At 39.4% G+C, this 23,260-nt stretch overlaps 1 protein-coding gene across 4 annotated transcripts in view; it reads left to right on the top strand.

The window, feature by feature from the left end:
• The first annotated feature begins 17,710 nt into the window (after positions 1–17,710).
• SYT14 (synaptotagmin 14) overlaps positions 17,711–23,260 on the top strand; it is a 211,357-nt gene continuing 205,807 nt past the window's right edge. The window contains exon 1 of one of the 4 annotated variants that reach the window (XM_072831179.1): positions 17,711–17,815. In XM_072831179.1, coding sequence (XP_072687280.1) covers positions 17,803–17,815 — 13 coding nt within the window. In that variant the 5' untranslated portion in view covers positions 17,711–17,802. The remainder of the gene's footprint in view (positions 17,816–23,260) is intronic. The other 3 variants (XM_072831178.1, XM_072831180.1, XM_072831182.1) reach the window with 3 other exon arrangements.

Below are 23,260 nucleotides of genomic sequence, written 5' to 3'. Positions count from 1 at the left end.
ACTAAATTAAGACTGGGAACAGGACAGCTCTGGGGATGTTGGTATCAAGTTAGTGAACTTCATGCTAAACTCTAAGCTGATAGGTCCCAACTATGATGGTCTTTTTCCTTCTCAGTTCAAATGATAGAAGGGGGTTGGTTGGGATTGATTGGTCCTTCTAGATTAGGTATTACCTCAGCCCAATCAATTAGAGCCAGAGATTAATTACACTATACTTGACTATACCATGCTTGCCTATACTAAACATGACTCCTAGAGTCTCACTATTGATAGTTGGGGGAACTATTCTCAGGGAGGGGAGATGTATCATAAGCAGGAAGATCTGTTTCCCAAAAGATTAGTTTCTCTGATGTTCCTTCTTGAGATACTGGGAAAGTATTTTTCAATACTTTTTATACTTGAAACACTTCAGTATGTGTTCAATTACTGAACTTAAAATCATCTATAGAAGGGGAAACACTCTGCATTTAAGATCAGTCTTTTCGGAGTAAAGCTTTGTTCTACGTAACAATCCCTTGGAGGGGTTGCTTTTTAAAGATGTGCATTTCAGGCCCTAGCTCTAAAGGGTCTTCCTCATTTGATAAGAGATGGAGCATAGGAGTTTGCATATTTAACAAATCCTGGATGGTACTGATATAGTATTAAGAACCATACTTTGAGAATCCCCTGTAGAGAAAGCTTTTTTTATGCTTGTTACAAAAAAAGAAATCTGATTTTATTTCAAGAGTCAAGAAAACACATGAATTCATTAAGGCAGCTATATAAAAGAAAGACTTAGGTATTTATTACCTTATTGGGGGATGTTTTGCTTAACTCACTAGTTTGGATGGCCACCAGAGTAAATTCTTCTTGGCAAGAGTTATGAGGTTGCTGCCAAAGGTTCTTAGTGAAAAATTCAAATTGAGAATTCAGATCAATGAGGGCACGGCACAATATCATAATTATCACAGCCACCTCATCACCTACTGGCCTAATCAATTTCCTGGGAAAAAGGTTTCTTACCTCTTAAAGAGGAGAACTTCTCTTTAAGAGAAGTAACGTATTTTTAAATTCTCTGTGTCCTCAAATGTATTAATGCTATAACAATGACATTGGACTTAAATTTTATGAGGCAAGGGCCTTATATGCTGTCATGTGAATCAGAAATGGGATTTGTGGAAGAAAATTTTTAAAAAGTTAATCCACGTTGAGTTAGCTTTAGAATGCGTTAGCATTCAATTTCTTCCTCTTCCTAGGTTTAACAACTGTAATGACACATTGATAGGACTTTTTCCTGCTCTTCATTCATATTATGTTAGATATGTGAAATTATGACTTAATTATAACCTTGTTGTGCCCTACACACATACACACAAAAATATTTATAGTGCATGCTTGCTTCTGTGTTGTTTAACCATCATTTTGGCTTTAATCTTGTTTAACCTTTGTTACCACAAATAAAAATACAGTTAATTTTAAGTAATTACCAAATTACATTAATGAAGGATGTGTATGCTAGTAACAATAGGCTATGCACAAAATAAAAATAGAGGAAATGATCATCTTATTACAGTGTAAAAGCTCTATGTATTACCTTGGTAAACTGATTTTAAATTCCATTTTCAAGCAGCAAGTCTATGTAGTATCTACATCTTATGCCTAAGACCTCTCACTAAGGTTCTGATTTTACTAACCTCAGTAATCTGTAGTACATTTTGATTTGGGTATTCTGTAGTGACTGAATTGTCTTCCATAAAAGGTTTTTATCCCCATATTTCTGGTCTCTTGTGCTTATAACATTAGAATTAACTTGGTTTTTCCTATACTCAGTCCTATATCTATTTTGGTACTATGGTTATTAGTTAGGACTCTTTTTGTTGCAAGCAATAGAGTTTCCAATTAGCTTAAGGGAAAAAAAAAAGGAATTTGCTGGGGTGTGGGGGGGTGGTGATCTAAGGGTAGTTCCCAGAATCAAAGAAAGAGTTGCAAGAAGTGGAATAGGTCTAGGAATCTCTGGAATTACAATCAGCAAATTGATGCTGCTATAATGTGCTTTCTCTCTAGATGATAACTATACTTTTTTGGTATTTTCCACAGGGTTGAGAACCAGTAGAAGCCTTGATGTCACACAACTACAGCTCAATGTGCATAGGGAAAAACTGAGTTTGGCCTCCAGCTTAAATTCAACGGGTCTGAGGAAGGCATTCATATTGGTCTAGCTGGGGTCATATGCCTAGGACCAAGGTCATATTCCTTGGACCAATCGCTGTGGCTCATGGGATGCTGTACTCTGTTTGGGACTGGAAGTTGTGCTGGTTCATGCACTCTAAGAAGCAGATGTCCAAATGGGATTAGATAGGATTTTATTTGGGGTAAATGCCTTTATGTAAAGGAAGGAGCTGGAAATGACTGGGAAGCCATTGAGCATGATGCAGCCTGACCCTCAACGAAGGAGAGAGAGAGTGAGTTGGGCCCAGATTGCTGTACAGTCTGTGGAAAGTTCAGCAAGGCTATCAGGTGGTTTTCAAGCCAAAGTTGGCTGAAAAAGGAGTCTTTTGTCTCCTTGTCACCCAGGAACAGATCTTCCTTGCTATTCCAATCATATTCACTCAGCGGCAAGAGCCCCCTGTGGGAAGTGTGGCCTCCATGCAAATACGGAGAGGGATTCAGAAATGCAGCTGGAGCTCTTAAGCAATTGTGCCCCCTATAGTAGGAAGTCCATGAAGGGTATTTTCTTTCTTTCTTTTTTTTTTTTTTTAAACATGACACAGCATTTTTTTTTTTTTTAAGATTTATTTATTCATTCAGAGAGAGCGAGAGAGAGGCAGAGAGACACAGGCAGAGGGAGAAGCAGGCTCCATGCAGGGAGCCCGATGTGGGACTCGATCCTGGGTCTCCAGGGTCACACCCCGGGCTGCAGGCGGCGCTAAACCGCTGAGCCACCTGGGCCTCCCCATGAAGGGTATTTTCATGGCTTCACCTCAATCTTCTCTGGGATTGTATGGTTGGAGTGGGGGATGGGAAGATCCTCAAAAAAAAAGTTATATTTTTGTGGACAGATAAAACAATAACATCTAATACATCAAGTATTGTCAAAACTCTTCTAACATGTCTCTAGAACCCATCTCTTCCTTTTTATTCCCATAGCTGCTACCATTGTCCATACTTTTTATCCTATTCTTGGACTACCAGAGCATCTTCTAATTAGTTTTTGTCTTTATTCTCAACCTTCTTCAACCAGTTCTATACTTCACTTTATAATTTTCTGACTAGAACATCACTTTGAACTTTGAACATATCACTTTCTTAATAAAACCCCTGTAAGATTTCAGGGCATCAACCTTGCAAATTCTCAGTCTGGCATTCAGGACCTTCTAATATAATGCAAACTCTTCCCTAACGCAACTCCTGTATCTTGCAAACATCACCATCCTTCAAGCACGTCGCGTTCATGTGCACCCCAGCAGGGTTTTAGAATCATAGAGTCTCAGAGATGAGAAGTCTCATATGAGTATCAGTTGGTCTCTATTCTAGCTTTTTGACTCAGTGAGACTAGAGGTTCATCTTTGGGAATTAAAGCAAAAGTATAGAAGAAGAGAAGGGAAATGAGAGAGAGAGAGAGAGAGAAAGAGAGAGGCAGTGAGAAATAAAGGGGGTGGGATAGTGCACGTCTAAGGTCTGGTCCGTGGGACAGAACCAGTATGTGGTCCTAAGGATTTTGAAAGCAGGTGTCTGGGATGAAATGAAGGCTACTTGGGGAGCTGGACTACGGGAGAAGGAGGGATGGAGAGAGTATGGAATGGGTTTCAGAAAGGAACCCTTTAGAGCAAAAAGAAAGCTCACCTGGGAAAACCTCATCATTTCCAACTATCCCAAGGTCCTCCACCAACACAGGATTAAAAAAAAAAAAAAAAGCCAAGTGAGTATAAGGGGAAAGGGATGGAAGAAAGGAGGGATGGCAGCTTCCCAAATCTTCCTTCCATCTAATGTTTCTGTTGACTAGGCCTGTTAGCATATTTCTGTTCCATTAGAGCTTGCATGTAGGGTATGATTACAATCTGGTTTACTGTGGTAAGAAATCCAATTATCTCACACACTAAACAAGAGGGATTATTTGTAACAATAATAATCTGGGCATTGGGGTTTAGAACAAGCCAAGATGTGTTTCTGTGCAGCTGCCACCCACTGGTTTTGGCTCTAACTCTTGTGACCATACAGAATAAGCCTGATCCTTTTTCATCTGGCAACCATTCAAATATTTGAAAGCAATTATCATGGAGCCCATGAGTCATTTCTCTTTCAGACTAAACATTATCAGCTTTTTAACCTTTTCTTGCAGAATGTAATTAGAAATATCTTGCTGCTGAATTCACTTCGGGCATTTTCTTACTAGGTCAGAGGAGAGTGGGATTCCTGCTTGCTTTGTGATAGATAATAAGCAACTAAAATTACAGCAAAAATCATGTCAATAATTTTAGTAGGCACCCTATATATGAAAATTAAACTTACTTGCAATGAAAACTCCATTCCTTTCCACTTGGGCTGCTCCTCACCTAGGTCTTCTTTACTCTGTTTTCTTTCATTTATTGGAGGACTTTATTGAGGACTTCTCAGTAATTACATTTTTACTAATGAGAAACCACTGTGGGCTTGGCACTGGGAGTGGGAAAAATTGATCATTATTGGGATCCTCTCCTATTGCTGTGATCTGAGGAAGCTGGAGATGGAAGGATCCTGGGTCAGGAACTAAGAATGAGGTAAGCAAAATGCCTAGGATACAACATGTTAGGAGGACTCACTCTCAGGTTTGTACGAGTACGGTACAGGCAGTGTAGTACTCTGGACAGAGTTCTTATCCACTCTCTAGTTTGTTGCTTTGGATAATCTGAGCACATAGAGCAGGTAGGTTAGTTCAGGTGTTGGTCATTTTAACTACAAACAAAGTTTTAGAGTTCGTACTTTTATATCCAGCCCAAACAACCACACACGTATGTCCTCTTATTGGTCACCGGGGTGGCTCAGTGGTTGAGTGTCTGCCTTTGGCTCAGGTCATGATCCTGGGGTCCTGGGATCGAGTCCTGCATCGGGCTCCCTCTGGGGGCCTGCTTCTCTCTCTACCTGTGTCTCTGCCTTTCTCTGTGTGTCTCTCGTGAATAAATAAATAAAATCTTTAATAGACATATATATTCTCTAATATATGCAAGGGAATATGATAGTCATTATGTGGTATGTGGTCAGAGCGAGGGAGTTCAGACTACAAGATTGGGATTTTTCCTGGATCTTCCCGTGACAGGAAAGAGAGAGAGGAGAAACATACAAATCCAATCCAAACTTTGTCTCCAATTTGGACATTGGAGGTGTTTATACTCCTGTTTTCTTTGGGCTGTGAATCCTTCCTATCATTGTCCAAATTTTTCTTTAAAATTATCCCCTGGCTCTAAGTCTCCCATTCTGCAGAGATGTAGCTGAGAACACGAAGTGATTTCCCAATGGCCAGCACCAAAAGAAAAGCTCTCCATGGGAGATCTGGAGAAAATAAAGAATTTCAGCTGTGATTATATAACTAAGCCTTAGACATGAAAGGAGGCTAAATCAAAAAGGAATGGTCCCTAACAGAGAGCAGTGAAACCCTTTCCAGGAAAACAAAGTAAAGGGAAGCACAGACAAAGATGGGTTGAGTGCATATTTCCTCCCTCAAGTTAGCTTACCCTGTTCAGCTTGAACCAAATCTATTTGAGGAATTCTCTATTTTAGCTTTCCTAGTGAAAGGGTACCAGGAAGATGAATGAAACAGGTAAGTATTTAGGACTCAGTGTAGGCTCTATTCAGTAATGAGGGGATACTCTAAATTTTCTAATATTTGTAAAGGCAAAATGTCAGGAGAATCCTTACCTCTGATTGGGGAAGAGAGGGTTGGAAGGAATCACAGAGGGGAAGGAGCCATTTGAAGCTTTATTTTCAGATAATAATTGTATACTTTTAATCTTAAATGCCATTCTTGATAGTTGTGAAAAATTCAAAGACCATGGAATGATAAAATATAAAGTGAAAGTCTATTCCATGCTTCTGGCCCTCCAGAGGAAATGACCATTAACAGGTTGGTATATGTCCATCCAATTCTGCCTTAAAAATGTATTAGTATGTTTGTGTTAGGGAGATCCATATCTATATATATTCTCTTTATGTATGGGGAGACAGGGAGGGATTATAAGGAATTGGCTCACATGATTATAAGTCCCCAGTTCCCAGATTATAACCTTTTTTTTTTTAATGTCTTACAGTTGTCTATCTGGAGACCCAGGAGAGCTGATAGTTTAAGTGCCAATCCAAAATCTGGCAAACTGGAGACCGAAGGAGAGCCAATGTTTCAGTTTACATTCAAAGGCAAGAAAGACCGATGCCCCAGATCAAGGCCGTCAGGCAAAAAGAGTTCCCTTTTATTCAGCTTTTTTGACTGAGGACTCCAACTGTTTGGATAAGGCTTTGCTCAGTCTACCAATACAAATATTAATCTCACCCACAACCTTCAAAGACACCCCACAATAATAATTGACCAAATATCTGGCACCCCATGGCCCCGTCAAATTGACACATAAAATCACATCACTCATATTTATCATATACAATAAATAGGCTCCTAGACTATAAACTGGCTAATAATCTATGTGCATTATGGCATTGACATTAAGAACATGGGCTTTAAAAAGAAAAAAGAAAAAAAAAGAACATGGGCTTTAGAGTCAGTGGGTCTAGGTTTGAGTTGTGACTTTGATAAGTCATCAAATGGTTTTGAATTTCTATTTCCTTTTTTTTTTTTTTTTAATTTTGTCTATTCACGAAAGGCACAGAGAGAGAGGCAGAGACAGGCAAGGAGAGAAGCAGGTTCCCTGAAGGGAGCCCGATGTGGGACTCGATCCCAGGCCCTGGGATCACGCCCTGAGCCAAAGGCAGATGCTCAACCACTGAGCCCCCAGGCATCCCTGTTTCCTTTTTTAAAATACTGACCTAATAACATAATATAACTTACAGAATTGTGATGAGAATTAAATATGTTGCAAATAAAATTGTCTACCAGAGAATAAGCCCTAATACACTGTGGATATTGTTGTATGTCAATAAATGTGGCTCTGCTTCATCTATTTTTGGTAAATGCATAGTATTCTATTATAGGGATAAATCCTAATTTATTTAACTCACTCCTTTTGATGGACATTTAGGTTATCTCTAATTGTTTTCTGTTCTAAACAAAAAAAGAGGTCTTCCTGCCAACTTATTTACGTAGGAGGAATTCATAAAATTAGAATGGATGTGTCAAAAATATACTACATATCTTTAATTTTGATTAATATTGCCACATTGTTCTCCAGAAATGTTGTAGCAGTTTATCCCTGCCACTCCCTGCCCCCATTCCCACATTTGGGAGCATATCCAGTTGTCCATACCCTTGCCAGACCTGAGCACTATCTATCACTTACATCTTTGCTGATGATATTTAAGAGGAGTCTCATTTGTTTTAATTCCATTGCTTTTATAAATGGTAAACTTGAGCAAATTTTCATACTTAATGCCTATTAGTATTTATTCTCTTGACCCTTGTTATCTGTAACCTCTTTCCTAATAGGCGCTAATGTGTTGTTTTCTTATTTTAAGTGCTCTTTAAAATCTTCAACAATGTACTAATATCTAAAATGTATATGCCACTTAATAAATGCCAGGTACTGTTCTAAATGTTTTACATGTCCTAATTCATTTATTCCTCAAAAACATCCTATAAAGTTGGTACTATTATTATTCCCATTTTACAGATGAAGAAACTCTGAGGCACATGCAAGTTAATGACTTGCCCAAGATCCTGTGGCTGGCAAGTGGTGAGTCAGTTGTTAGTAGGAATTGGTGAAAAAAAAAAGTTGTTGGAGTCCATTCTGTACCCATTTCCTCTACTGCCTTCCAACCCTTTGTCATATATGCTGCAAACCTTTCTTTTCCCAATTTGTATTCCTCCTTAACCTTTGTTAATAGTGTTTTTCTTCCATACAGAGGTTTTAAATTTTTATGTAGTCAATTTTTTTCTTTTTTAAAACGATTTCTTGCTGATCTTATTATTAAAGGATGATTAGAAATTTCCCCAGCCAAGTAGATTCCTATTTTCCGTCTTAAGACAGAAAGATAATCACATACAAAAGACATGCATGAAGGAATGAAAGAGCAGGTCACATTCAGATACACGAATTCTGAGAGACAAGATTAAAAAGGTCATTGGGCAGTGGAAGTGGGAGCCACTTTTTTTTTTTTTTTTGTCAGGCAAAGCAGCAGAGGGAGTGGGAGAAGCAGGTCCCCACTGACTAGGGAGCCAGACTTGGGGCTCCATCCCAGGACCCTGAGGTTATGACCTGAGCCGAAGGCAGACACTTAACTGAATGAACCGCCCAGGCCCCCCATGTTTTTGTTCTTAATAAAAGTAAAACAGTCATGTATAGAATGGCATAAAACAAAATAAAAAGAAATATTTTGCAATTCGAACTCCCCACACACCTTGCATATTCCCAAGAGCTTCTTTTATGTTTTTGGTTTTGGTTTTTGCAACTATCACCATAATTCTAAAGAATATACTTATAATTCTATTTTTTATTTGTAAGTTTAGACACCTATTAATTCCAAGTTATGAAAGAAGAGGAATTTAGTTTATACATACTATTTCCCACCACTTCTCCCTTTCCCTCTCCTCTTAAATATATATTCGATGCTATACCATATATAAAAATGTTATTTAATACTATACTTATATATATACTTATATACTTACATATATACTTATATGTATACTTATATATACTTCTATATATAAAATAAGGTATATTATATATGAATATGATATATTGTATATGAACAATATGATATATGTATACATCTATTGTTCATTTATATCAATTAAAATATATAAGGTTTCTACTTAGCTTCCATCAATTTTAAAAATAACGACTAATTCCTCATTATATGAGAGAAATTACCATCTCTAAACCATTCTTCACCTCTCATCCCTTTGCTTCACTTTTTTAGCCTCTGATGGCTTTATATTCTTTCTTTGATGTTGTTGAGATTGGTAACATTTACATTTCGTTCTGTACAGTATGGATTCCATACTTTTTCTAATATCTTGGAACACATAATATTATGATTAAATAAATATTATTTCCTGTGATCAAATTGTATGATTAGAATTCTAAATTGGAAAATGGAATGCTATGTTGCTAAATCAGCGCTGACCCAAAGAGAATATTCTTTGGTCAAATGGATTTTCTTGTCTGAAACTCTAACAACTACTCAAAATCATGCCATATTTAACTTGTTTCATGTGTAGGCCATATGGATTCCCTCCCTAGAATATCTAATTACCTTTTTTCTAATGAGGGAAGAAATATATGCCCATTTCATGATAATAAGATCTTCCAGCTTTGTAGCATATTCGTTGTTGAATGGAAAGAATTTTCTTCCTGAACACTTTCTCTAGACTTTTGTTTCTAATTTGAGTGTGTTGCTTTCTAGGCTTGCTGCCCAACTGTCATCCTATGATTTCTTTTCATTGTATTCATAGGTTAGTTTCATTGTTTCTTGGATCCCTAGCTTCCTGTTCCTTGGATCCGGTTCTCATTTTATTAGGCTATATCATCAAGTTAAAACAAATCCTAATTAAATGTGCATGAGAGTAATGTTTTTGAATTCATGCATTCCTTAAATGACTTAATTTTGCCTCATTCTTGATTGAGTTTGATTTGACATAGAATTTGAGCTTCATAATCATTTTTCCCTCAGTACTCTGTAGGCTTTGCTCCATCCTTTCCTAATATCCACTTCACTGTTGAGATTTCTGATGCTAGTTTGAATCTCATTTTTGGGGAGTTGATATTTTTGCTTTTTATGTACCTTTTTTCCATCTCTGGAAGCTTTAAGAATCTTCATTCTTCCTTTTCTGAAATTCGGTGGGTATGGTATGTCTGAATATGGGTTTTTATTGATTCAAGAGCTTCCTTAGCTCTTGGAGGGCTCTTTCCATCTCAAGTCCAGAGGCTTTCTTTAGACCTGAGAAGTATCTTTCCAGTATTTAACTGTCGGTGCTTCATACCATCTTTTCTTTCTCTCTGAATTCTTATCAGCAAAACACTAGACTTCCAGGATTGACCTATGAATTTTAATTTTTTTCTCATATTTTCCACTAATTTGCTTTTTTCCTCTTCTATCTCTTGTTTTCTTCATATTCTATTTTTCTTTTATTTATTTATTTATTTTTATTATTATTTTTTGTATTCTATTTTTTCTTTGTTCAAATACCTTTGTTGAAGCACATTTAACAAAAAATAAATTGCATACATATTTAAAGTTTATGGTTTGATAAGTCTTCGACATGTGAATATACCCATGAAACCATAACCACAATCAAGATAAGGGACATATCCATCACCACCAAAAGCGTCCTTTTGTCCTCCCTCCTTCCTGCTCCTCCCTAGACCCCTCTTTCCCCTCTCCCTCAGGCAACCACTCATTTGATTTATGTCACTATAGATTATGTCATTTGCATATTTTAGACTTTTATATAAATGGAACCACACAGTATGTATCTTTTTTTATCTCTGAATTCTTTCACTTAGCATAATTATTTTAGGTTCACCCGTAATATTGTGTATATCCATAGTTCATTTCTTTTTAATTGCAAAGTGTTATTCCATTGTATGGTTATGCCACAGTTTGTCTATCCATTCACCCACTGATGCACATTTCAGTTGTTTCAGTTTTTGGCAAATAAAGCTGCTATGAATATTCATGTACAAGTCTTTGTATGCACATATGGTTTCTTTTCTCCTGAACATGTGTCTAGGAGAGGAATGACTAGATTGTATGGTAGGTATATGTTTAACTTTTTATGAAACTGCCAAACTGTTTTTCCAATGTCCTGGTGCCATTTCCATCCCTTCCAATAAATCTTTTGTTTCAACAAAGCATTTTTTTTTAATGTCAATAAGTCTTCTTTGTTCTTGGATTTTTCTCTGCTTATTTTTTCAATAGCAGCCTTTACTTAATGGCTTCTAATACCTTTCTGAAACTCTCTGAGTTTCTCTTGTGATCATTTATCTGGTTGCTCACTTAGGCCCTTTCCAAATGTCTAGAGATCCTGACTCTCTATTCATATTTTTAAGTAAAGGACCAGGTTGAATAATATAGGTAGCTAGTGTATCAAAATATCAAGGGTTTATCTTGGGGTATCAACACTAGGGAGCCTTATCCCTTCCTAGACAGATGTTAAATTTCTTTAGAGTCTCCTGATTTTATCCTAGGTACAAATTCTACCTCTGGAGTTAAACTGGATAAATATTTAGCAATATAGGAATAAAGTCAACCAAGTATTTTTTGGTTGGAGGAGGAGTCTGGATGGAGGAGAAAAAAGACAGGGCTTAGCATCTGAAAAAGTACATTTTTCCCCATGTAGACTTATCACAATAAAATGCAGTAGACAGGAATTAGTAGAAGTAGTGGGTACCTTGATAGCTATATCTATTATTTGCATGTAACTGTTTCTATTGAAAGTTTAACAAAATATTTGTGCATATTGTTTTAGGAGAGAAATTGGGATATTTAAGGAGTTACTAGCAAATGTTTTTTAAATCAGATTTTTGTGGTGTTTTTTAAATGTAGTGAGCATCTTCATGAGATGAAACTTTATGATAGCAATTAAAACCTAAATTGTGGGGGTTCCTGAGTGGCTCAGCCAATTAAGTGTCCAACCCTTGATTTCAGCCCAGATCTTGATCTCAGGATCATGAATTCAAGCCTGAGGTTGGGCTCCATGCTGGGTGTAGAGCCCACTTAAAAAAAAAAAAAAAAAAGAAAAGAAAAGAAAAGAAATGTAAATTGTGTGTAGGCTCTCATAATTCACTTCCAAGCCTGAGCATATCATGTAAAACTCAGAAACTGTACTCTTACAAATCACTGTCCTATATTTGATTATTTTGGCCCATTTTTTGGATCCTCAAAAGATGTCCCATAATTCCACTAAAAAGTTGCTCCATCATAAAGTTAAAAAAAAAATGTGTGGACTTTTTTGTAATGTCAGAGCATGGCATGTTATACCACACTAAACTCTGGAAATTTCTCCTTTCATTCATACTAGTATATGTTTAAGCAAAGAAAAAGTCTATATAGGGAAAACATAATTGGGAAGATAAGTAGAAACACTATGCTAGATAAAAAGTTCTTTGAGTTTTTTAAAAAGCTCTTTTACGTTTCTCTTTGCCGTGATCATCAATGATGATTTTGACATTTTATCAGATTGTTATACAGATGTACATATTAAAATACAAAAACTATTAATATAAAGGATCCATGATACCTAAGCCTGTTACCATTTATTTATTCACTTGACAAAAATTAATTATCTATTTTTATACAAAGAATTGTACTTGGCATTCTTGTATTTGATGAGTTTAATAAGCAATAAAAGCTCTTAATGACCTTCTCTGAATTGGGCCCACATATTTATAGTTATATAAACTAAGGAGATTTAAATGACTTTTTCCAGCATAAGATGATTTTCTCATCTAACTCAGATTATTCATTGATTTTTTTAAGTGTAGTATTCGATTTCCTTCCTGCATTTGTACATTCTTGAGGCCTTCTATAACTTGCCTCTTTCTACATGAGAGATGGCTGTATTTACTGGTGTGTGACATATTTATGGCATTTAAAAGATTTGTGGCATACTTTTTGACCTTTGAGTGAAAATTGTTATATAACTGTCACTTGTCATTATGGGAACATCCAGCTGTGAAAAAAAGGTCTTAAATATAATCAAGTACTCCTACGTAGAACGAAATAATACATTTCTTTGTTGTAGATAAAAAGGTTTAGCTATTGTAGCTTGTATCCTACTAAGCATGTACTCGTTGGACATTTTGTGTGAAATTAGTCGCTATGATTGGAAGTTCTAGTCACTTCTCTACTCTGACAGGTAAGTATTGTGCTGTGCTGCAGTTGTCTCAATAAACCACAGGGGACTACTCTGTGCATTTAGCCAATAGCAATACCTTCATTGATCAATAGGAAATTATAACAGAGATTACACAGGAGCACATCATATTTAGAGAGGAAAAGGAAAAGGGTGTAGGTGGCCCTTCAGTCTGCATAAAAAGTTTCGAAGATAATAACGGCAGGAAAGTATAGGGTAATAATTAGTGTCTGTGCTATTTGCTCTCTTCTTTCTTTTCTCTGGTAGGGCTTCTGCTCTCTCTAAAGCTTTAGGTGGTGAAGGAAAACTACCATTTGATCTAAGTGAATAAAAACAATTCTAGAATGTTCCATGTTTAGTTTTTCTTGTAGCTATTATTGTGCTGCCTATGGTGGGGTAGGGGACAAATCTTGGGGAAAATAATTACTGGAGGAAATGAAGGAGCAGAAAGAATTATCCTGATTTCTGTATATTTTTACCTTTTTCTTCCCATCTCAATCTTATTTACCTCCACATGGCATGATGGGTACATTTCTTACTGTACCAGGTCATAAGATAGAGTATCCACACGTGGGAAATTTCTACTGTCCTCCTCCCATCAGAGGCATTACAGTTTATCCCACCAAGTACCAATTAAATAATCTTCTTTGGCAGTCCCTCCCTGCACACCACCATGTCACTTCCGTAGCTCTCAGGCCGTGTAGTCCAATAGGGTAGGCATTAACCACATGTGGCTAGTGGCCACTGTAGCACACAGCACAAATACAGGAAGTTCAGGAAGTTTTCATTGCCACACTCAGTTCTTCTGAACACCTATGCTTTAAGGGAACCTAAGGGAAATGTGCTGAGGTAGAGTACCCTTGTAGTCATCTCTTACAATTTCTCAATATGAGAATCCTCTACTGGGAACTATCTCCCCATCCCCTGTCATCCATACAGGTCCCATGGGGACTGCTGTAGTCTTCTATGACCCTGTCATTATGGCCACAGAGGATTTTCTTTTTGTCAGAGGTGTGCACCTGATCCAAGCTGGGTCAATTTTAGTTCCTGGCCTCCTGATTGGTCTGGGGCAGGATACTTTATTTAAATAGTGTTAATGACACTCCACCTTTTTTGGGAATTTATGGACTTAGGGGCCCAGAAAGTTGCCAGAATCTGTAAGCCATAGAGCTTGGAATTTCTCAGGTGTCATGTTTTCCACTGTAGGGAAAACACATGGTGAGCCAGAAAAATGAAACCAACATGCAGAGAGGGGTAGAGAAATGAGGCAGAAATTGTAGTGATAGCATTCAGGTTCCCAAGTGCAGCTGATACTGAGGGCCAGGTTTATTTCTATACTCCTATCTTTATAATTATCTTTCCATTTTCCCTAAGCTAGTTCAAGCTGAGTTACTCTCATTGGCAAAGTTACCAGAACAAATAAGTAATATTATAACTGTTTCCATGACAGTATGATTCATGAAAGAAATGTAATATTAATGGTTGTAACTAGATTTTTCATTAGATCCTTATATCCAGCTACATCTCAGATAATTGCTACGGCTAACAAAGCTTAAAGTTTAAAAACGTCTCTCTTGCTCAAAGAGTCAAAATCCCTGGGTAGCATAATTTAACACCTACTAAATTTTCCAAAAAATAAGTTTTTGTATAGGTAATTGTTAAGTCTCCTTTTTTATATATGCAGCTATATATTGCTAGGTAGTATTTTTTCTGTTCTTTTAGTAGGCTTTGGTCTTTTTCCATTGAATAGCTTAAATTATATAAAAGAAGGTTCCAACTTAAAAAAATTTTGTTTCTAAAATGTAAATGCGAACTTTTATAAATTGGAATATATTTTCCATCAAGATATTATTGCTATTAATGGTGGTAGGTTATTTTGGTCAGCACACGAACATTACTTAACTAATGAAGGTGAAATTACCTTTCACTTACCCTTTGAGTTGACCTTTCCACATAATTCACTTTCAGTACTTTCTTTACTAATGTTTTAGCCACACTGCTGGAAGGCACAAGCTTTCTTGTGCCTGGAAGTCAACTATCATCTTAAATAATATTTCTGTGAAATACTAAGCTGAACCTTAAGTCAACTATCGTCTTGAATAATATTTCTGTGAAATATTAAGCTGAACTTTAAAATACCAACAACACATTTCCATTACCAAATCACAAGAAAGGGAATGACTTTGACTTCTTTTAATTTTCTTTTTCCCATCTCAGCCCCTATCTCTGCAATACATGGTGGGAAAATTGGGTAGTTGCTTGAACTACATGTTTGGAAACTATTTTGCAAATAATTTATTAATAAAGAAGAATGAAGAATATACAATGCAGCAGTTCTTGAGTTCCCCTTAGTGCATATAGGTGTATAGACTAAACATATTTTAGAGATATAAGGTCAAAATTAGAAAAAATAATGTCAGTAGGTAGGATGAGTAATTAATAAAATGTAAAATATTTACATTGTAATTATATTATTACCCAAAATTAAGAACATCAAACCCGTAGCATATTTTAGAAATACGAGTATATATGTATAAGAAGATAAATCTCAATTCCAAGTGGCCACTAAGCAATTTTAGCAGCTATATGAAATACTGGAAAGTTAAAGTAAGCCATATGGTATTGTTCATGACTAGTCTCACAGAAAACTTCCAATTAGAAATTTGGAAATTTGCCTGGGTGGCTCAGTGGTTGAGTGTCTGCCTTTGGTTCAGGGTCCTGGGATCAAGTCCCACATCGGGCTCCCCATGGAGAGCCTACTTCTCCCTCTGCCTATGTCTCTGCCTCTCTCTGAGTCTCTCATGAATAAATAAATAAAATCTTTAAAAAAAAAATTGGAGAGGGACGCCTAGGTGGCTCAGCAATTGGGCATCTGCCTTCGGCTTGGGGCGTGATCCTGGAGTCCCGGGATCGAGTTCCACATCAGACTCCCTGCATGGAGCCTGCTTCTCCCTCTGCCTATGTCTTTGCCTCTCTCTCTGTGTGTCTCTCATGAATAAATAAATAAATACAATCTTTCTAAAAAATTTGGAGAGCACTTTTTTTTTTTTTTTTTTACAGGTAATGTTGGCAGGGGGAGTTCTGTATTCTAATCCGAGGGAAGATGTCATCACTACTGAGTAGCCTTGATCTAAATTCCCAGATTTGACAAGTTTGAAACTGAAGTTCACTACACATACACAAATTAATTTTCTGAGCAAACTGTGGTGATATTAAGCTGGATATGGAAGCTTAGATAGCTTGGTCATATATACAGTAACTTGTGTGTTGGCGATGAAATAACAATTAAGTTTTTCTGGCTTTCAATATGGAATTCTTAAAAAGGTTGAACAATGGGATTACTCAGAGCCAGGCAGAAACCATAAACTCAGAACTGTCAGTTTCAAGTTCAAATTAATGCTTTGGAGTTTAAGATTTTTTTTTTCTTTATAGGAGGTTACCTGGAGAACGTATCTTTGGCACTATACATATTTTATCTGCATCTCATAGATATCTAGGGTAAACACACACAAACACCGAGCTTCCCTGAAATGAACATTTAAGTATTTTCTGTGTAGAATTCATTGGTTTCTTCAATAACAACTCTTGCTTATAACCGGCTTTTAGCACAGTGCCTGGTTCCACAAATATTCGCTGAACTAATGAAAATGGTAAAGAATGAATGTCTACTGAACATAAGCCATGACTGAGGAAGAGATTACATAAAAGAAATGAAAGACAGTTTCTGCTCTAGATTTACAGTCCAACCTCACTTACATAAGTGCAAAATCTTTTCTTCTTGTGTCGTCCCCAAATAGCTACCTTGCACTAGGAGTTAGCATTTTGTCTGCCTGGTGGAATCAGTAAACTCCCCATTCCTCAGTGTGGTGGATTGTCCAGATCCTCAGAGTAACCAAACGAAGTTGTGAGTTGGGTAAATGGTTGAGTGTGCCAGGTAGCTCAGGCAAAAATCAAGGGGACCCTCGAGGCCGGTGTTCCAGGCTGGCCTGTGACTGTTCATAACACCCACAGGTCTGCCAGTTTAAAGTCTGTCAAACCGTCTGTCTGATCCCTACTTCCGTATGGCCTCAAATGCGTGCTTATAATGGGCCGATAGATGTCAACTCCTATTTCCAAGGGGAACAGTAAGCTCAGGGTGGTGGCCAGCTCTATCAGGAATTTGCGTGTGTGTGATAGAGAGACAAAGAGAGATAGGGACAGGAAGCCGCCGTCCTTAGGATGCCTTTCTCCTGTTTGCTTTTTGCCAACTAGCTGTCTCTTGGCCCCAGAGCAGGGGTCTGAGGCGGGTGCTTGACGGATTCAGGCAAAACCAACGCCGAAGAGGTTGGGAGGCCGGAGCCCGGAGCCCGGGCTGCCAGCGAGGAGACCTGTCCATGGTCCTGAAGCGCATCCCCGGCCCGCGCCGTCCCGGGGGGACCACGGAAGCCCCGGGGGGCGGGGCGGGGCGGGGCCGCCTCTGCCGACCTGGGGCGCGGGGCCGGGGCTCCCGGGCTGGGCACCTGTTTCGAATCCGGACGCGAGGCGCCGTGGGGGTGGGGGCGGGGGCGGGGGCGGGGGCGGGGGCGGGGGCGGGGCGGCGTCACGTGCTGGCGGCCGCGGCGGCGGCCCGGGAAGGTTCCATCGCCCCGGCGGCCGGCAGTCGGGCGCTCGCGGGGGGTGGGGGGCTCCTCCGCCCCGCCCCGCCCCGGCCCGCCCCGCCCGCGGCTCCCCTGCGGGCCGCGCAGCCGGGCGTTCGCGGGGCCGGCCCCGCCCCTCTGGCTGGCGGCCTCGCCGCGTCCTCCGCCCGCCGCCCCCGCCATCCAGTTGGTGCGGTCCAGGGCGAGCACATCATGGCGATTGAAGGTAAGTGGAGGCCGGCCGCGGCGCGGGGGAGGGGCAGCGCCCGGGCGCGGGGCTCCGAGGCGCCGGGAGGCCGCGGCGGGGGGCGGGGGGGCGGGGGTCCCGCCCGCGCCTCGGGCCCGAAGGCTCGCTCGCTCCGGCCCTGGCGGTCCCGGCGGCCTCGGCCCGCGGCCCGCGCGGGGAGGAGCCGGTGCACGGGCAGGTGCGGCGCCCGCGGCGCGGAGGGGCTCGGGTGCGGGCCTGCGGAGGGGGCCCCGGGACCGGCCGGGGAGCCCCGGGCACCCCCCCTCCCCGCGGCCCTCCGCCGCCCGCGGGCCCCGCCTTGCCGCCCACCGGGTCCTGACCCTCCTTGGTCCCTTCTCCGGAGCCCTCGCTGCGTGGCACTCTCCGTCCGTCCCTACCCTTCCGTTTGGTGCTGTAGGGCGGCCGGGAAATCTGGCAGGAGGTTCATTTCTCAATATCCTTAAGCGTTATCCCCCATCCCTCCACCCCCAGCCCTCAAAACTGCTCCCCCCGCCCCCCCCAACTAAGAAAGAGAAGTAAACACATCCTGGAATGACACACGCACGCTCTTAGAACCCTGCAGGTAGGACCGCTCCACCGAGTGTTACAGTGTCAGCAACACTCAACATTTTCAAAAAGTACCTTGGTTATCTGTTACCTAGCCAGACGAGGTGCTTGGCATCGGGGTGTAGCTTTCTCTTGTTCCAGAAACATACTATCAGTCCACTGAGTGTTATAGCGTCAACAACACTCAACATTTTCAAAAAAGCAGCTCCGTTATCTGTTACCTAGCCAGATGAGGTGCTTGGCATCGGGGTGTATTTTTCTCTCGTTCCAAAAACATACTATCTGCAAGGAAGCGTCTATGTTTTTGCTTTGTTGTTAAGGAGGATATTGTAGAAGTTAACATTCACACGTCTAGGATATTTATGTGAGAGCCTGCAGCGTCTTCCAGCTCCTGTCTCACTTTTAGCTTAGCTCAGACAGTGAAAGTAGTCTGTAAAATTTACCTGTGTGGGTGCACGCGTGGATGGATTCACATCATCTGTACAGATGTCCAGGGTACCTTTAGCTATATCATTATTAGCTTACATTTTATGTGTCTTCCTTCCAAGTAAAACTTTTCGGAGGATTTCCTATCTTGGTGACTGACTAGTCACTGGTAGCCTACCCTTCTGGAGGTTCCTTTTTGTCAGGTCCTGTGGTCTCCAAAATAACTTTAGCTGAGTGTGTATTTTTATTTTAAGAGACTGATTACCTGTTACATACAAGACACACATTCAGACGCATTTCAGATCATTTCTTTAGCTAAAATGATGGGAAAGCACTGGAAGCAAGACCTACTTCTAACTTTTGATAGTCCTGTTCCCAGAGTGGTACTTTCAAACTCTTCTCCTTACTGTATTTTTAACTAGAAGTTAAAAATCCAGAAACCAAATCCACTGGTTAATGTTTTTTTACCTTATTTCTACAACCAGTCTGTGGTAGTATTTCTTAATGATGTGATAAAGCTAAAAAGTTTATGCAAAAAGTGAGGAAAAATTATCCAGATAGCATCTGGATCTGACCCTGTAACTTTTAATTTCTTGGAGTATTTTGCAGTTTTTTTTTTTCTCTTTTTCTCAGTCCTTTCCTCCCCTCCCACTCTACCTACCCCCAACCACCCAAAGTTCAATGTGATCCATTCCTTTTTTTTTTTTTTTAATTTTTATTTATTTATGATAGTCACAGAGAGAGAGAGGCAGAGACACAGGCAGAGGGAGAAGCAGGCTCCATGCACCGAAAGCCCGACGTGGGATTCGATCCCGGGTCTCCAGGATCGCGCCCTGGGCCAAAGGCAGGCGCTAAACCGCTGCACCACCCAGGGATCCCTTTTTTTTTTTTTTTTTTTTTTTTTTTTTTAATGTCAACTGCTGGCTCTTTGCATGCCTATTGCCACTTGTATGTTTAAAGAACAAGATTTTTGAAATTCTCATATTCTCTAGATTCTTCTGTGTTTCACATATTCACATCAGTTTTTTAATATGTAAGCATTCATTGAAGTTTTCATAATATAAAGATTAGGAATTATATGTTTTCTAGTTTGGTAAGGAGAATAAAGTTAATTTTAGCATTTCAAATAAAAATGTTGGGTCAGGTTAGTCTAACTGTGCTGTTGATCACATACCAGAGCCCATTCTATATACATACCATTCCCTTGCTGTGTTATGAAGCAAAATGAGGTCTTGATGAGGACTTTGTACTAGGGACACCTTAGAATTTTAGGGGTTCAGGGTGGCATCTCATTCAGCCTTCTTCCCAGTGAAGTGGCTCTTAAAGCATTCATTCCTTTCATTCACCTGTTAGTTCTGAAGATATTGAGCGCTAGCTGTACTCCAAGTTCTCTGCAGATTCTGTGGGGCCATAAGGATGAGTAGGACCACACTCCTTCCCTCAAAGCTCCCATGCAATTATGAGAGCACATGCAATTAGCCATGCAATTATTATATAGTGTGAACAACAAAAGATGAATCATCTTTTGTATAGAAACGTTCAATGGCACATGAGTTCATAGAACTCATGTGCCAATGAACACTGAACAGTGTCTGCCAAGTGGAACAATTATTCTTATAGTTCACGAGATCTTTCAATCTGACCAAAAACCTCCCGTTCAGTAACTTGTCTATCTACTTATCCTAGGTCTGCCTTCTGGAGCGATTAATTAAAAGTCCACTGTTCCCTGTGTTTATGACATCCCTTCTACTGTCTGAAGACAGCTTTTGAGCATTTTCATTTATAGACAGAATATCCAGTTCTTCCTCTGGATGGTGTACAGTTGTATGTTCTAAAGTTTGAAATATGGCAGTGAGCCATTCCATTCCAGATGTATTATTGAGTAGCAAACATTTAAAACTGTTCTATCATTTCTTATCTTGTGCACAATCCTATCAATGTAGCTTAATATTAGAATGGCCTTTTTGGAACTACATATTGGCTTAAGATGAGGTTAAAATCAACAAAACCATAGAGTCTCTTCCACCTGAACTACATTCAAATTAGATGTCTTCAGTCCCCTGAATAGCAAACCAACGTTTTGAATCAAAGCACAGATCATTTTTATGTGTTAAGCATATTCTTATTAGCTGTGGCCCAACATTTTATTTTATTTTTATTTTTTTTAAGTTTTTATTTATTTATGATAGTCACAGAGAGAGAAAGAGAGAGAGGCAGAGACATAGGCAGAGGGAGAAGCAGGCTCCATGCACCGGGAGCCCGACGTGGGATTCGATCCCGGGTCTCCAGGATCGCGCCCTGGGCCAAAGGCAGGAGCCAAACCGCTGCGCCACCCAGGGATCCCTGTGGCCCAACATTTTAGCCCCTGAGTTTAGATTTTTAAGTATTAAGGGTTACTTTTATTTCCTCCTCTGTGTAAAACCCATATTTTACATACTAAGTAATTATTCACTTCCTCCTTTTATCAGATAACTACTAATCAGGACTTCAAACAGATATAAGATGGTGATGTTCCTGCACTGATCTAATATAATTCCAGTCAGAGGTGAAGAAGTTAGCTCTATCTAACTGGTACAATTCTGAAAAAGTATTTTGAAATATTGAGTAGTTTACAGAGCCTTTTTGTTACCCTAGAGGTCTGGTGATAACTGGGTTGGGAATCATTGCTCTGCTCTCACCTCTCAAGACCTGTAGTTGTCGTGTAGGGTATTCACTCTTGTAATGTTGGCCTGTGTCAGTCTGACATTGTTAACCATTTCCTGTTATTTTTTGAAATTTTCTCCTTCTCCCTTGATCACTTGCTTCTCAGTCATCTTTTCATCTCCTTTGCCTAATGTTCTTTGTGTTTCCTTTCTTAACTCTGTTCTCATCCTCTTTACATGCTGCTGTATAATTGCACACATTGGTAATTTTATAATCACTTGTTTATAAGTTGTCTTCCCTGTCAATTTCTAGACAGTAATGTCTTATTTATTTTGTACTTCTTAAATTTTGCACAGTTTCTAAATATAGTATTTACTCAACAAATGTTTTTCTTGAATTGTTACAGTGGAATTCTATGTATTATGTACATTGATTGCATCTGTTGCCTGGATGTATTTGACCAAAAATCTGCCATTTGGTAGCTTCTATCTATCTACTCACCCTAGTTCTGCTTTCTGGAGCAGTAAATTAAAAATGCACTATTTTAAAAAAAAAGATTTACTTATTTTAGAGAGAGAGAGAGCGCACGTGTGCTGAGTAGGGGCAGAGGGGGAGAGAGAGAATCTGAAATAGATTCCTCACCTAGCTCAGAGTCCAGCTCGGGGCTTGGTCTCACAATTCTGAGATCATGACCTGAGCCAAAATCAAGAGAGTTGGTTGCTCAACTGAGCCTCCCAGGTGCCCCTAAAAGTGCAATATTAACACTTACAATGAGAACCAAGTGATGAATGGAAGTGTTGAATCACTATATAGTATACCTGAAATTAATACTACACTGTATGTTAACACACTGAAATTTATATAAAAACTTTTAAAAAGTACACTACTAATAAAATTACACAGAATTTTCCTAATTTTTGTTTTCAGATAGTAGCTAGATATCTTGAATGTTCCACAGCAGTCCAAAACCTTTTATATGTCCCAAAGTAAAGTTGTCATCACAGCCACCAAATCCAGTCTCTGTACTCCCTACTGCATGTAAATTTACCATCTGAGTGGTATTTTTATATAACCGGATATCGGAGCCTGAAATCTGGAAATCAGTCCTGTCTTAAACTCACCCTCCCCTACCCACATCTTGTTGATCAGCCGTCTGCATCTCAGTTTATGATGCTCTGTGCTTACACTTCAGTTTATTCCCTCTCATTAAGAGCCTTGTATTACTTTCCTAAGCTAGTGTTGTGTTGTCGTTTGCACTAGTTTTAGGGTTCCTTCCAATTCATTTCCTGAAGTATTGCTAGTTACCCTCGTAAAACGCAAAGCTAATATATAAAGCCTCAGGATAGCGATCTTTATTGATCTGACCTGTGCTCCTTCATTCAGTCCACATTTTTCTGACTTTTCCATAAGAATATCAGGATACTCCACAAAAACTTGTTTGCCCAAGTGAAAATATTCACCTTTGTTGTTAATGTGCTGTGTGTTTACTTAACCTCTCTGGGTAGCATTTTTTAAAGTTGTAAAAGAAGACTATATTAGAAGAAATCTGTGTTTGTGTGGATATGTGTGTATACATACCTAAGCTCTTTATTCCTAAGGCACTTTGTCATTTACCACACATTTCCAGGTACATATTTTTTAAATCATCAGTACAATTCTGAGGTGCTCTTAAAGACTTGTGGTGACTCTAAGATTTCCATGGCAGGATTTGGACTTTTGAAATATTGAATTAAAAAATCTCATACAAATATGTTACAGGACGAGTCTGGAGGGAGAGCATCACATCCTTCCTGCATTCCATGTTCCTGT

This window comes from Canis lupus, chromosome 6 (assembly GCF_048164855.1).
Source record: "Canis lupus baileyi chromosome 6, mCanLup2.hap1, whole genome shotgun sequence".
Taxonomy (NCBI): domain Eukaryota; kingdom Metazoa; phylum Chordata; class Mammalia; order Carnivora; family Canidae; genus Canis; species Canis lupus.
The sequence above is the reverse complement of the archived record's forward strand: the minus strand, read 5'-3'. Positions and strand labels throughout refer to the sequence as shown.